Source organism: Cydia splendana, chromosome Z, assembly GCF_910591565.1.
Source record: "Cydia splendana chromosome Z, ilCydSple1.2, whole genome shotgun sequence".
NCBI lineage: Eukaryota > Metazoa > Arthropoda > Insecta > Lepidoptera > Tortricidae > Cydia > Cydia splendana.
Window position 1 is genome coordinate 48,042,957 of NC_085987.1, and position 12,698 is coordinate 48,055,654.

The following is a 12,698-nucleotide window of genomic DNA, read 5'->3' on the forward strand; positions in this document are numbered from 1 at the left end:
GACTAGGAGCGGCTGGGACGTAGACGTATTTAAAAACATGTTTTTTTTCCTAAAGTGGCATTTCAGTGCCTAGAATATATTTAATTGTTTGTCAATAGCATCTTGTATAGAAGAGACGACAAATTTATTTACATCTAGTTTATATATTGTGTATAGAAAGCACCCATAAAAAACGAGTACATAAGAATGAGTGAGGAGACGTTACAACATACTTAAATACGCGAAAGTACATTTAAATTTTCAATAAAAATTTTACAATAATTTATAATTTTTTTTCGTTTTCAGATAAAATTTAGTTCATTAACAATTGCCTAACTTGTTGAAAAAATAATTTTAAGATTAATTTCTACAAGTATTACATTTCTTGACATGTTTTAAATACACGATATTAATTTTTTTAATTTTTGAATGAATATTTAATACCTTTAAAATTATATTTAATTAGTGATGTACCGACTATTGATTTGGCCGACTAGCCGACTAGCCGACTAATTGGCGCTCGAATGGCCGATTAGTCGGCCGACTAGTCGGCTAGTCGGCCAGATCATTAGTTTCGTATAAGTTTAGGTGAAAAACAATATTTTTGCTCCTTTGGTTGCGCTATTCATCATATTAGCTTGGCTAAAAGGTGTTCTCTACAGGTTTAAAGACCTATCACAAGAATCCTCGTTCAATTTCTGTCTTTAGTTCTTTTATTTTGCGATCCTGAGCAGACCGTCAGTAGGTACAGCTTGTAGGAGGTATTTCTAAGGATCTATTTCCCGTACGTAATCGCCAGTTAAGAACCTATGCCCTGTGGTCAACCTTATTACGAGCAACGTGCCCTGTCTAAGTCTCTAAATTTAACAATAAAATTGATAGTTCCTCGTGGCTCCACCATTAAAATAATGACAATAAAAAATAACTATAGAACTTGCACATGAAATTACACGAGAATCAGTTGAGATCGACCTGTAGAGGAAAAAACCAGCCCTCCAACATACGATAACGATCAAACGGTCAATTATATGAACAAAAGTTTTCGTATGCAACCCTGAATAGGTATTTTAGTAAAATAAACATAAAACGTATGGTAAATATTGACTGTTGATTTCTATATTTTCTATTTTTCTTTCACTAATAAAGTGCCGACTAATCGGCCATTTTTGCCGACTAGTCGCCGACTAGTCGCCGACTACAAATGTGGCCGGATAGTCGGCTTTCCCGACTAGTCGGCGACTAGTCGGTACATCCCTATATTTAATGTTACGTAATCGCCTTTTCACGCCGCGTGTGTTTCCCGAAAATGAGGCGCGGAGGGCTGTGTTCAGCGTTGAATAATAAGCATAAATAATGGAGATACAGTTCTGCAAGTATGGAATGTTTGATTGGAAATATCCTCCTCTTTTATAATATTAATTTTGGTTTCTTAAATATTAATACTTTTTGAGATATTGGGGAAATAAAAAATATCTACTTTTTTCCCCTTTTTTTGTTTATAACTTGTGATATTTTTGGTGTGCTAATACACGCTTCGAATACATTTTTCTAGACATCATGACGAATCTAATGATGTATCACACGTATTTTTAGGAGTAGTCTCTCTATTTTTCACCGTTTTCAGGATCTCGAACAGACTATTAGACCAATGTCGTGGCCAGGCCGTAACGCCTCAAAGGCGGCAAAGACGATTTCTTACATCCATACGCGTCAAATAAATAAATACATTTCTCAAATATAGTCGAGTCTTCAAGACTTACGAGGTTACAAGTCTTGAGGGCTCTCCGTAATTGGTATGATATAGAATGTTATTAACCTGAATCTGGAGCTAGACATTGGCACGTCACGCCAGATTTCTTCGGACACTCGGAAGACTCTGAAACGAAGAAAGTTGCTAGTAGTACAGTCACTATAGTTCGTTTTTTTACTTAGAGGATATAACCAACGGAGACGCCATGTCTAAAATTTTCGGTACAAAATAGTCTGCCGTTTTTTGCGGGGGAGGGGCACATCAAATGTATAGGTACGTCATGTCAGATAAACGTCAGTCCATACATATGGTTGACAAGTTGTTGACCATTGGCCGCCTATTTTCGACAGAGGGGAACGCCTGTTAATGGCGGCTCCATTGTTAATTACTCCGAGTTTTTTTAGCATTAGAATAAGACTACGCGATCTTAACGTGTCTTTTAATTTAAGAACGCTTTTTAAAATCAGTTACTAAGTATTACTTATGAAAGCAAAAACATGTAAATAATCGTATATGAATAATTGTTACATATTTGCCGTGATTTATTTTTCAAAAGTGTTTTTCAATAAAAAGACACGTCAAGATTGGTTATTTTTTTTCTAATGCTGAAAAAATGAACTATAGATAGGGTGCTTAGCTAACGTGCTGGAAATGTCCGATGAAGTCAAATATCTAGGCGTAACATAAAAAAACTTGGTATCTGGTGGTTATCTGAGCCTCTACCATCAGTTTTAACATTGACATAACGCTCACGTCTACGTAATTTACTTTCTGTACATCTCGCTTCCACTATTGCTCGCATATGCGAGTACGAGCGAGATGCATAGAAAGTAAGTTACGTAAACGTGAGCGTTATGTCAATGTCAAAACTGGTGGTAGCCGTACTGGAGTCAAAGGACTTTAAAACGCTACAAATGAGCTCCATCATCCGGCACATGGCGATGGTCGAATAAACTCTTGAGTAGTTGACGGATCTTTCTTAGGGGGTAATTGCACTAAAGATCCCTATGGGTCGAAGTGTGCTAGGGCCTCCGAAAACGATAAGATAAGATGAGATAACGTGCCAATCGTTAACGCTCCGTAGCCTACGCTACGCTACCGTAGTGATCTCTCTCTATCACTCTTCCATATTAGTGCGACAGTGGCAGTTACCTTTCGTTCGCTACGGAGCGATCGTCAACGCTCTGGCACGTTGTCTACGCATACGCACCCTGTTATAAGTGGTTACTCTTCGAAGACCGCAAAAATAATTGACTCGCTCGGATGGCTCAACAAATAAGGGCTTCCATTTATCTTGCATAATATCGATTGTCGTGTTTCGCACAAACATTATTAACCGAATGTTTCATTTGCATAATTATATAATTAGCATAACTGTCATGTCGCATAAATTCATTTGGCAGAATTTTGAATAGCAGGATACTAATATCGTCGATTTTACATACGCAGAATTGTATGTAGCATAAATTACATTCCACCGAATTTCTTATGGCATATTGCTCTTATTGCAGACTTGAATTTCGCAGAATGTTATGCAGCAGAATAAAAGTTCTGCCGAATAGAGAATATTAGGCAAAGCTCTGCGTAGGCAGTACCACTAGAACATACAGTAAACAACCATTGATTGACACATCATGCGTCACTAGGCCAATCACATGGAATACCGTGAAACACGACAGTCGAAAGTTCGGTTTCTGCCTCTCTATCACTCTTGCTAATTCGATCGATTTAAAGAAATTTCGATTTTCGCGTTTCGCGGTAGGCCACATATAAACAAACCGCCTTGGTGCATCAATGTCATAGTGAAAACTTGTAAAAAAACTGTTTAAGGCCTAGTAGTTATGTATAAGTTACTCTATGATTTACTAAACAAATTAGTGTTGCACGCTGGCGACAGAACAGCAGCAGGTGCAGTAATATTCTCTATTCTATGAAGTATTTGAACAAATTAAATTATTTTTCAGAAAATATTTTAATTTGTTTTTATCAAGTAGAAACACTACTATATAAATTATAAACTGAAATAAATGTCATATACTAAGAAAAAGTGACCAAGGCCTCCAGTGCCCCAGGCTGGAATCGAACCAGCGTCCTCTGCTATCGCGGCAGGTGCCTGAACCACTCGGCCACCGGGCCACAGCGACATTAGTCAAATTTTCCAAGTATATGCACTTCCTACTGAAGGCTTGTGGCGCCCCCTAGCCATCTCTAAGGTAGAACAGTATGGTTCGAACCTTCTATCTGGATCATTCTCATGATGATACCGAGCTAGCGAGAGAGATGGCGCTGCCAATCAATACTATGAAGTATTTGAACAAATTAAATTATTTTTCAGAAAATATTTTAATTTGTTTTTATCAAGTAGAAACACTACTATATAAATTATAAACTGAAATAAATGTCATATACTAAGAAAAAGTGACCAAGGCCTCCAGTGCCCCAGGCTGGAATCGAACCAGCGTCCTCTGCTATCGCGGCAGGTGCCTGAACCACTCGGCCACCGGGCCACAGCGACATTAGTCAAATTTTCCAAGTATATGCACTTCCTACTGAAGGCTTGTGGCGCCCCCTAGCCATCTCTAAGGTAGAACAGTATGGTTCGAACCTTCTATCTGGATCATTCTCATGATGATACCGAGCTAGCGAGAGAGATGGCGCTGCCAATCAATACTATGAAGTATTTGAACAAATTAAATTATTTTTCAGAAAATATTTTAATTTGTTTTTATCAAGTAGAAACACTACTATATAAATTATAAACTGAAATAAATGTCATATACTAAGAAAAAGTGACCAAGGCCTCCAGTGCCCCAGGCTGGAATCGAACCAGCGTCCTCTGCTATCGCGGCAGGTGCCTGAACCACTCGGCCACCGGGCCACAGCGACATTAGTCAAATTTTCCAAGTATATGCACTTCCTACTGAAGGCTTGTGGCGCCCCCTAGCCATCTCTAAGGTAGAACAGTATGGTTCGAACCTTCTATCTGGATCATTCTCATGATGATACCGAGCTAGCGAGAGAGATGGCGCTGCCAATCAATACTATGAAGTATTTGAACAAATTAAATTATTTTTCAGAAAAATATTTTAATTTGTTTTTATCAAGTAGAAACACTACTATATAAATTATAAACTGAAATAAATGTCATATACTAAGAAAAAGTGACCAAGGCCTCCAGTGCCCCAGGCTGGAATCGAACCAGCGTCCTCTGCTATCGCGGCAGGTGCCTGAACCACTCGGCCACCGGGCCACAGCGACATTAGTCAAATTTTCCAAGTATATGCACTTCCTACTGAAGGCTTGTGGCGCCCCCTAGCCATCTCTAAGGTAGAACAGTATGGTTCGAACCTTCTATCTGGATCATTCTCATGATGATACCGAGCTAGCGAGAGAGATGGCGCTGCCAATAAATACTATGAAGTATTTGAACAAATTAAATTATTTTTCAGAAAATATTTTAATTTGTTTTTATCAAGTAGAAACACTACTATATAAATTATAAACTGAAATAAATGTCATATACTAAGAAAAAGTGACCAAGGCCTCCAGTGCCCCAGGCTGGAAACGAACCAGCGTCCTCTGCTATCGCGGCAGGTGCCTGAACCACTCGGCCACCGGGCCACAGCGACATTAGTCAAATTTTCCAAGTATATGCACTTCCTACTGAAGGCTTGTGGCGCCCCCTAGCCATCTCTAAGGTAGAACAGTATGGTTCGAACCTTCTATCTGGATCATTCTCATGATGATACCGAGCTAGCGAGAGAGATGGCGCTGCCAATCAATACTATGAAGTATTTGAACAAATTAAATTATTTTTCAGAAAATATTTTAATTTGTTTTTATCAAGTAGAAACACTACTATATAAATTATAAACTGAAATAAATGTCATATACTAAGAAAAAGTGACCAAGGCCTCCAGTGCCCCAGGCTGGAATCGAACCAGCGTCCTCTGCTATCGCGGCAGGTGCCTGAACCACTCCAAATAATTTAATTTGTTCAAATACTTCATAGTATTGATTGGCAGCGCCATCTCTCTCGCTAGCTCGGTATCATCATGAGAATGATCCAGATAGAAGGTTCGAACCATACTGTTCTACCTTAGAGATGGCTAGGGGGCGCCACAAGCCTTCAGTAGGAAGTGCATATACTTGGAAAATTTGACTAATGTCGCTGTGGCCCGGTGGCCGAGTGGTTCAGGCACCTGCCGCGATAGCAGAGGACGCTGGTTCGATTCCAGCCTGGGGCACTGGAGGCCTTGGTCACTTTTTCTTAGTATATGACATTTATTTCAGTTTATATTCTCTATTGTTACCGCATAATACTCATGTCGCTGACTGAACCTACACAAAAGGAATTGCTGCCAGAACTACAGGTTAGGTTAGGTTAGAACTGCGACCCCTACATAAAAGGAATTGCTGCCAGAACTATAGGTTAGGTTAGGTTAGAACTGCGACCCCTACACAAAAGGAACTGCTTCCAGCAGTGTAGGTTAGGTTAGGTTAGAAATGCGACCCCTACATAAAAATAATTGCTGCCAGAACTACATGTTAGGTTAGGTTAGAACTGTGACCCCTACACAAAAGGAACTGCTTCCAGAAGTGTAGGTTAGGTTAGGTTAGAATTGCGACCCCTGCTCAATAGGAACTGTTGGAATGAGTTGGGGTACGGAATAGTACATTTCAATGCAAGTGTGGAAAGTGTGTTATTATACAAGTAAATAAAAACGCTTCCACACGTACATTGAACGACGTTTTTTAATACATTTGCGAAAAAACAAAATAAAACAAATGTTGGTGTCATGAATATTACAGTTACTTACAGTTAAGAATTTTCCCTTGAACTTGAATGATAGAGTTAGACCAAGAAAAGTCTGCAGCGATTTTGATAGCCCACGCAGTGACAATGTTATTTTAAACGTCAAGCTTCTATGAAATTATGATGTATAAATAACACTTGCACTGCGTGGGCTATCAAAATTGCTGCAGACTTTTCTTGGTCTAACTCTATAGTATATTATATTATACAGCACTATAAACTACATTCAACTTTGCAAAAAATAATCACATCAACTCATTTCATACAAAAACACTCTTACAGTTGCAATTTAAGTTAATTATTTTGATACAACTAAATTTTAAGTGAAAATGGCGGGCGCCGGTTTTACTTTTTAATTTTTAATTTTTTTTGTTAACGACAGCCAACGTGGCAATGATAGTTCCATTCAGCGGCCAAATAATAAAAAGTTGTTTACTGAAACATCGTATTATATATAACCTTTTAATTATATAATTACTATTTACTTTATATCTTGTAACAATACTTTTTGTACGTAATAAATGTTTAATGGCAAAATAAAAATTATATAAAGTTTTTTAACATCCAGACTCTTTGCTGTGGACGTATCGATTACGGTCAGAATTAAATTTCAAAAAGCTGATGGAAAAGTAAAAAGCACTAGTTCGCAAAAACCAACTTTGCGAACGCTAAACAGCTACGTAAAGTAGCATTTTTTGAGCAACTGTATTAAAAAATATTATTCTTCTCAACACTATGCCAATGAATTATTCTGCCTAAGGAAATTGTGCGAAAAGACAGTATGCCAAGTAAATATTATGCGACGCAATTTTTGGCAAAGCAAATTATTCATTATCTTAGGATTCTTCAAATTGACATTATGCCATTGCATTATTCAGCTTTACAAAATTGTGCGAAACAACAGTATGCCATGAAACTTATGCAAAAAGTAATTCTGTGGAATGATGATTCTGCCAAGGGTTGCTATGCGAAACTAAAATATGAGAATAAATTTTATGCAACATATTAGTAATGCACAAATAAGATCCTGTCAGGTATTTTTTCGGGTGCCCTATTGATTTTCCGACAAAACATACACCGATTTTCGTTTCGCCGACAACGATTCGCAGGCGTGTTCTTTGGCAGAGTAACGATTGGCAGAATCTCATTACGCATAATAGTTAGGTGTCAAAACTCAATGGTGGAGTGATGATTCTCCGCGAATTTTTTTGCAGATTATCGATTCGCAGACAACGATTCGCCGAACATCGTTTCGCAGAGTGATTTATTTGTAGATATAACTTTTGGTCAGGTGACCCATCGTTGTCGGCGAAACGAATATCGGCGTATTTTTTCTCGGAAAATCAATAGGGTACCATAATGATACCGAATAGCAAAGAAAAAATAGTCACGAGACGAGTATATGTCGATAAAATGATATCGATAATTAAGATATTGCACTTACACTTACTATATTATACGATACTATACTATACTTACTACCCATTGATTATTATAATAAAGGGGTCACAAACGATTTCGATTACTGAATGTGACTAGAAAAGTGGTTGATTCGATTGTAAGATTGTGACGTTACCGATCAAATCAGGTGCGGATGCAAAAATGCCAAATTTCGATGTTAGTATGCAGGTTTGGGGCAAGTTGTTTATTTCGAGAGCTCGGTTGTCGCTATAAATCTAAAATACGTGATTTATTTTGTACATGTGGCCGGTAGATGTAATTGATGCATATTTGAATCAGGGACCGATACTGGTATAGTAACTAAAAATCACAATATCTCGTACTTAGCATTAACAATATTTCTTTGATGAATAGTATTTAGGTAAGGATAATGATTGATCAGATTAGCTAAATTAAATGCAAAAATGTATATAAACAACCGTAATACCGAAATTGAATACCGGTTAATTTGTATGAAACACAGACATTCGGTCCCTGATTTAAATTCTGGCCTAATCGGGGACTGGTCTTTACAATCAAAACGATAAGGATCACCGAGACCTTTTAATTTTGGCATCCACAGTACAAAATGTCAAAGGGAAGTTAATCAGATTATACGAAATTGCCCCGACTGGGCTGGCCTTATTTGTATTTTAAGCCAAAGTATTTATTTAATTACAATATAATATTTATCCAATATCCTTGTCTCTACTCGTATATTACTATAAAATTGTAAATTTTTCGAAATACCAAAGAACATTTGTGAAATAACTTTAAAAAATACTTAATTAATAATTTTGCCTACATACGTCCCACTGCTGAAATGATGAAATGATGATGATGAACTGCTGGGCACAGGCTTCCTCTCAAGCACGAGAGGGTTTAGGCTATAGTCCCCACGCTAGCCCAATACGGATTGGGGACTTCACATACACCTTTGACTTTCTTCGCAGATGTATGCAGGTTTCCTCACGATGTTTTCCTTCACCGAAAAGCTAGTGGTAAATAGGTATGAAATAATATTTCGTACATAAGTTCCGAAAAACTCATTAGTACGAGCCAGGATTTGAACCCACAACAACCTCCGGATTGGAAGTCGGAGGTCAAATCCACTCGGCTACCACCGCTTCTTCGTTCTGCTTCAAAGCACGCGAGATTCTGGAGGCAACTGAGGGCCTACATATTAGTTGGTCAATGATTCAATAAATGATTTAATAGATTTTGTTGGTTTTCTTTCCTTAAAATTCATAGTTTTTGGATCTAAAATAAATGAGGTTGGCCTTAAATGGTTCATTTACCTTATAATTAAAAGGTAGTGTTTCTTCATTGGAATAATAGGTGGGTCAAAATAGTTAGTTCTATTATGGTTCTAATATTATTATTATTTGTATGTCTTTTCCATATCTCGGGACCATGGGGTTCCGGACCTTCGGGAGGCGTACGTGGGGCCGAAGCCAACAGCGCAGAGGCCCTTTAAGACACTTTAATCTAAAAGCAAGGGATACACGTGGCGGATACCATCCCCGAACGCAAAATGTGATACACCCGGAGATGGTCCCCGCCATGTGCGAAGACTATTGCAGTGCAGCATTTTTGTGCTGCGATGGGAACTAAGGTCATGGGCTATAGATTTGAAAGTTGGATGAACTGGATAATGGGCTATGGGAGAGACTAGCGGACACCTGCCGTGACAATCAGTCTCAAAATTGTAAATGACAATTGAGTGGGTCCCGCAATGGCCGCACGCACAGTGCGACAACTGGGCAACACTTTGGAGTGGCTGTGAGGTTGTCGAGAGTTGAGTCTGCGGTAGCCAGATCTAGGTAATCCGTTCAGCGCGGGTTTATTACAACATTTTGCAAATTATTTAAATTGTGGTCATTTCAGTCTAATGTTTACACAAGATTTCATAGCAAAATTTAGTCCTTATACTTTCAGGATCAATTATACAAACAAATACTACACGCGATTACATAAAGAATATTGACCAGGTTCGATTACCGGTTATGTATGAAAGTATAAAAAAAGTGTGAATGTCATTATTATTAAATCTAAAATCGAAGCCATGGTTCCTAAGAACAGATATCGCTATCTCTCATAGTTTCTGACTTCTCCCTACTGACCCATTTGGATTGATCACCCAGTATATACATATGTACTTATTTTCACGTAGATCAAATGACCATAAAATTAAAATCTATGTTGGATAGATACAATACCTACCTACCTATACTTTTGTTCATATTTAGGTTAAAAATTGATTAAAACCCAAACCAGAAGCAATCACGGTAAGAGTACCGTGATTGCTTCTGACCGGTATAGAGATACCAGTAGGTACTAGTTTTTTGTGACGCAAACTGACAACGGCAGCAGGATGTAAGTATGTGATTCTTATGTAGTCAACTAACAAGAGGAAGAGGATACATGGGATAAGTACATTAAAAAAAAAAAACAAATATAAATATAATAATCTTTATAATTTTTATAAATCATCGTTTACTTAAAAAATTGATAATATTTTATTTCATCCTTTTGGATGTGGGATTTCTTTATTTTTGCAAAAAGTTTTTGTTTCGAAAATAACGACTTATGTGTATGTAAAATGTGAAACGTTATTCGACTAAACATTGCTTAAACGAAACGATTACTCTGCCAAATGGAAATCTGCCAATAATAGTTCAGCTAATTTACACAGAAACGAACTGTACGGTTACCATCAGTTTGTCACTGACATAAACGCCGTCGAGAACGTAATTTACTTTCTATACATCCCGTTTGCACTAATATGCGAGTGCGAGCGAGATGTATAGAAAGTAAATTACGTTCTCGAAGGCGTTTATGTCAGTGACAAACTGATGGTAACCGTACTGAACGGTATGTGAACCAAGACTCTACGTAACGTTAGTCGACCAAAAGTTACATTTACAAATAAATGACTCTGCGAAACGATGTTCGGCGAATCGTTGTCGGCGAATCGATAATCTGCTAAAAGTTCCTCGGAGAATCATTAGGTACCCGTTCCGAATCTATTGTTCTTATGAACAGCAAGCGTCATAGGGAGCGGTCGCTGCGAGCGTCGTCGGTGACGAGTCAAAACGTGTTTTTAGTACAATATATTCTATTTTGAAAGGCAACTACTTAGGTACATTTTATGTTATCTTGTCATAGTAATTATCTCGAATTTTAATTCTAGATGCTTCTATTGCTTATTAAAGTATCTTCCTTTTACAACGCAATTTTTATTCAAACAATCCAGTGTTTTTTATTAAATATTTAATTTCTTAAACTGACTAATTGGGCAAAGTGGATCGGGCAAAGCGGATAGCGTGTTCACTTTGAATTTATAAGGTAAAATTTTATTTCATAATCACCCGCACCGGCACCCTGGTCAAAGCGAATAAAATATTTTTTTTTTACGTTTTGTTCAAAGAACAGCAATTATTAAACATTGGAGGCTAGTGTTGTTTTAAATTAAAAGTTTATTATATATAAAGACTAATTATAGACATTTTTTCATTTCTTCCTTCTTAATTTTTTCTGTTATGTCAAGTCAAAGGTAAAGGTGTTCACTATCCCCCGACTTCCCCTACGAGGAGTATCGGAATACAACGCGAATCGGCTCAGACTAAATCTATTGACACCTATTTAAAATATTTCTTATTAGTGGCGTCGCTGGCGTATCTGGCAGACCGAGCTTTGCTCGAAAAACATATAAAAACTCAAAAATGCGCGTTTTTAAAGAAGTAAGACCTAGATTGATCGAAATATCGCCCTCGACAACCCCCATATAGCAAATTTCATCGAAATCGTTAGAGCCGTTTCCGATATCCCCGAAATATATATATAAATAATAAATATACAACAATTGCTCGTTTATAGGTAAAAGATTAGATATATAGATAGATTAGATAGATATATTTATCTATAAGATTACCGTTTCGCCAGTTATTATTATCATTTAGGTAAGGTGGAACTGGTGCTCGACGCGGTCCCAGTACATTTAATCTTGAAACTTAAGTCATTGTCAATAGAGCTGACAGCAGGGTGTCATCTATTGGGCATTAGCATGTCGAGCACTAGTACCACCACATTAATGCTTCCAAGGCTTACCTGTGGTGTTAATCACGCGTGGTACAACACGTTCCTTTGAACTTTTAGTTACTGAAACAAGGTTACTGAATATTACTTAACGTCAATTATAAATATTCATGTAAATAATGAGGAACTGACCCGTTCCACCATGAGTTACTGACAGTGTCAAAACTGACATATACGCTAACGTCTACGTAATTTACATTCTATACATCTCGCTCGCAATCGAGTATGAGCGAGATGCATAGAAAGTAAGTTACATTCTCGATAGCGTTTATGTCAGTGCCAAACTGGTGGTAGAGTCGGACCAAAAAACTCTGCAGCGGATTCGATAGCCCACGCAGTGCAAGTGTCATTTATACGTCATAATTTCATAGAAGTTTGACGTTTAAAATAACACTTTCACTGCGTGGGCTATCAAATCCGCTGCAGACTATTCTTGGTCTGACTTTAGCCACATGGGATATTGTTAGGCACATTTTTTTTGAGAATCAAGGAACAAACGGTCATTTGCATGTTTGCGTCATGGATCTTAAGGTTAGGCTTACAGTTTCCTTAATTGAATATAATGGTGCTAAATTTTATACACTATGGTTTTTCTTTTACATTTCTATTGCTACA

General features: G+C 37.6%; 1 protein-coding gene across 1 annotated transcript in view; it reads right to left on the reverse strand.

Moving 5' to 3' along the window:
• The window catches only part of LOC134805168 (uncharacterized), a 56,414-nt gene that overhangs the window by 19,104 nt on the left and 24,612 nt on the right, over window positions 1-12,698 (reverse strand). Inside the window, exons 6-7 of the mRNA XM_063778467.1 lie at window positions 12,096-12,146; window positions 1,796-1,855 (exon numbers count right to left, since the gene is read on the reverse strand). Of these exons, the coding sequence (XP_063634537.1) occupies window positions 1,796-1,855; window positions 12,096-12,146 (111 nt within the window). The remainder of the gene's footprint in view (window positions 1-1,795; window positions 1,856-12,095; window positions 12,147-12,698) is intronic.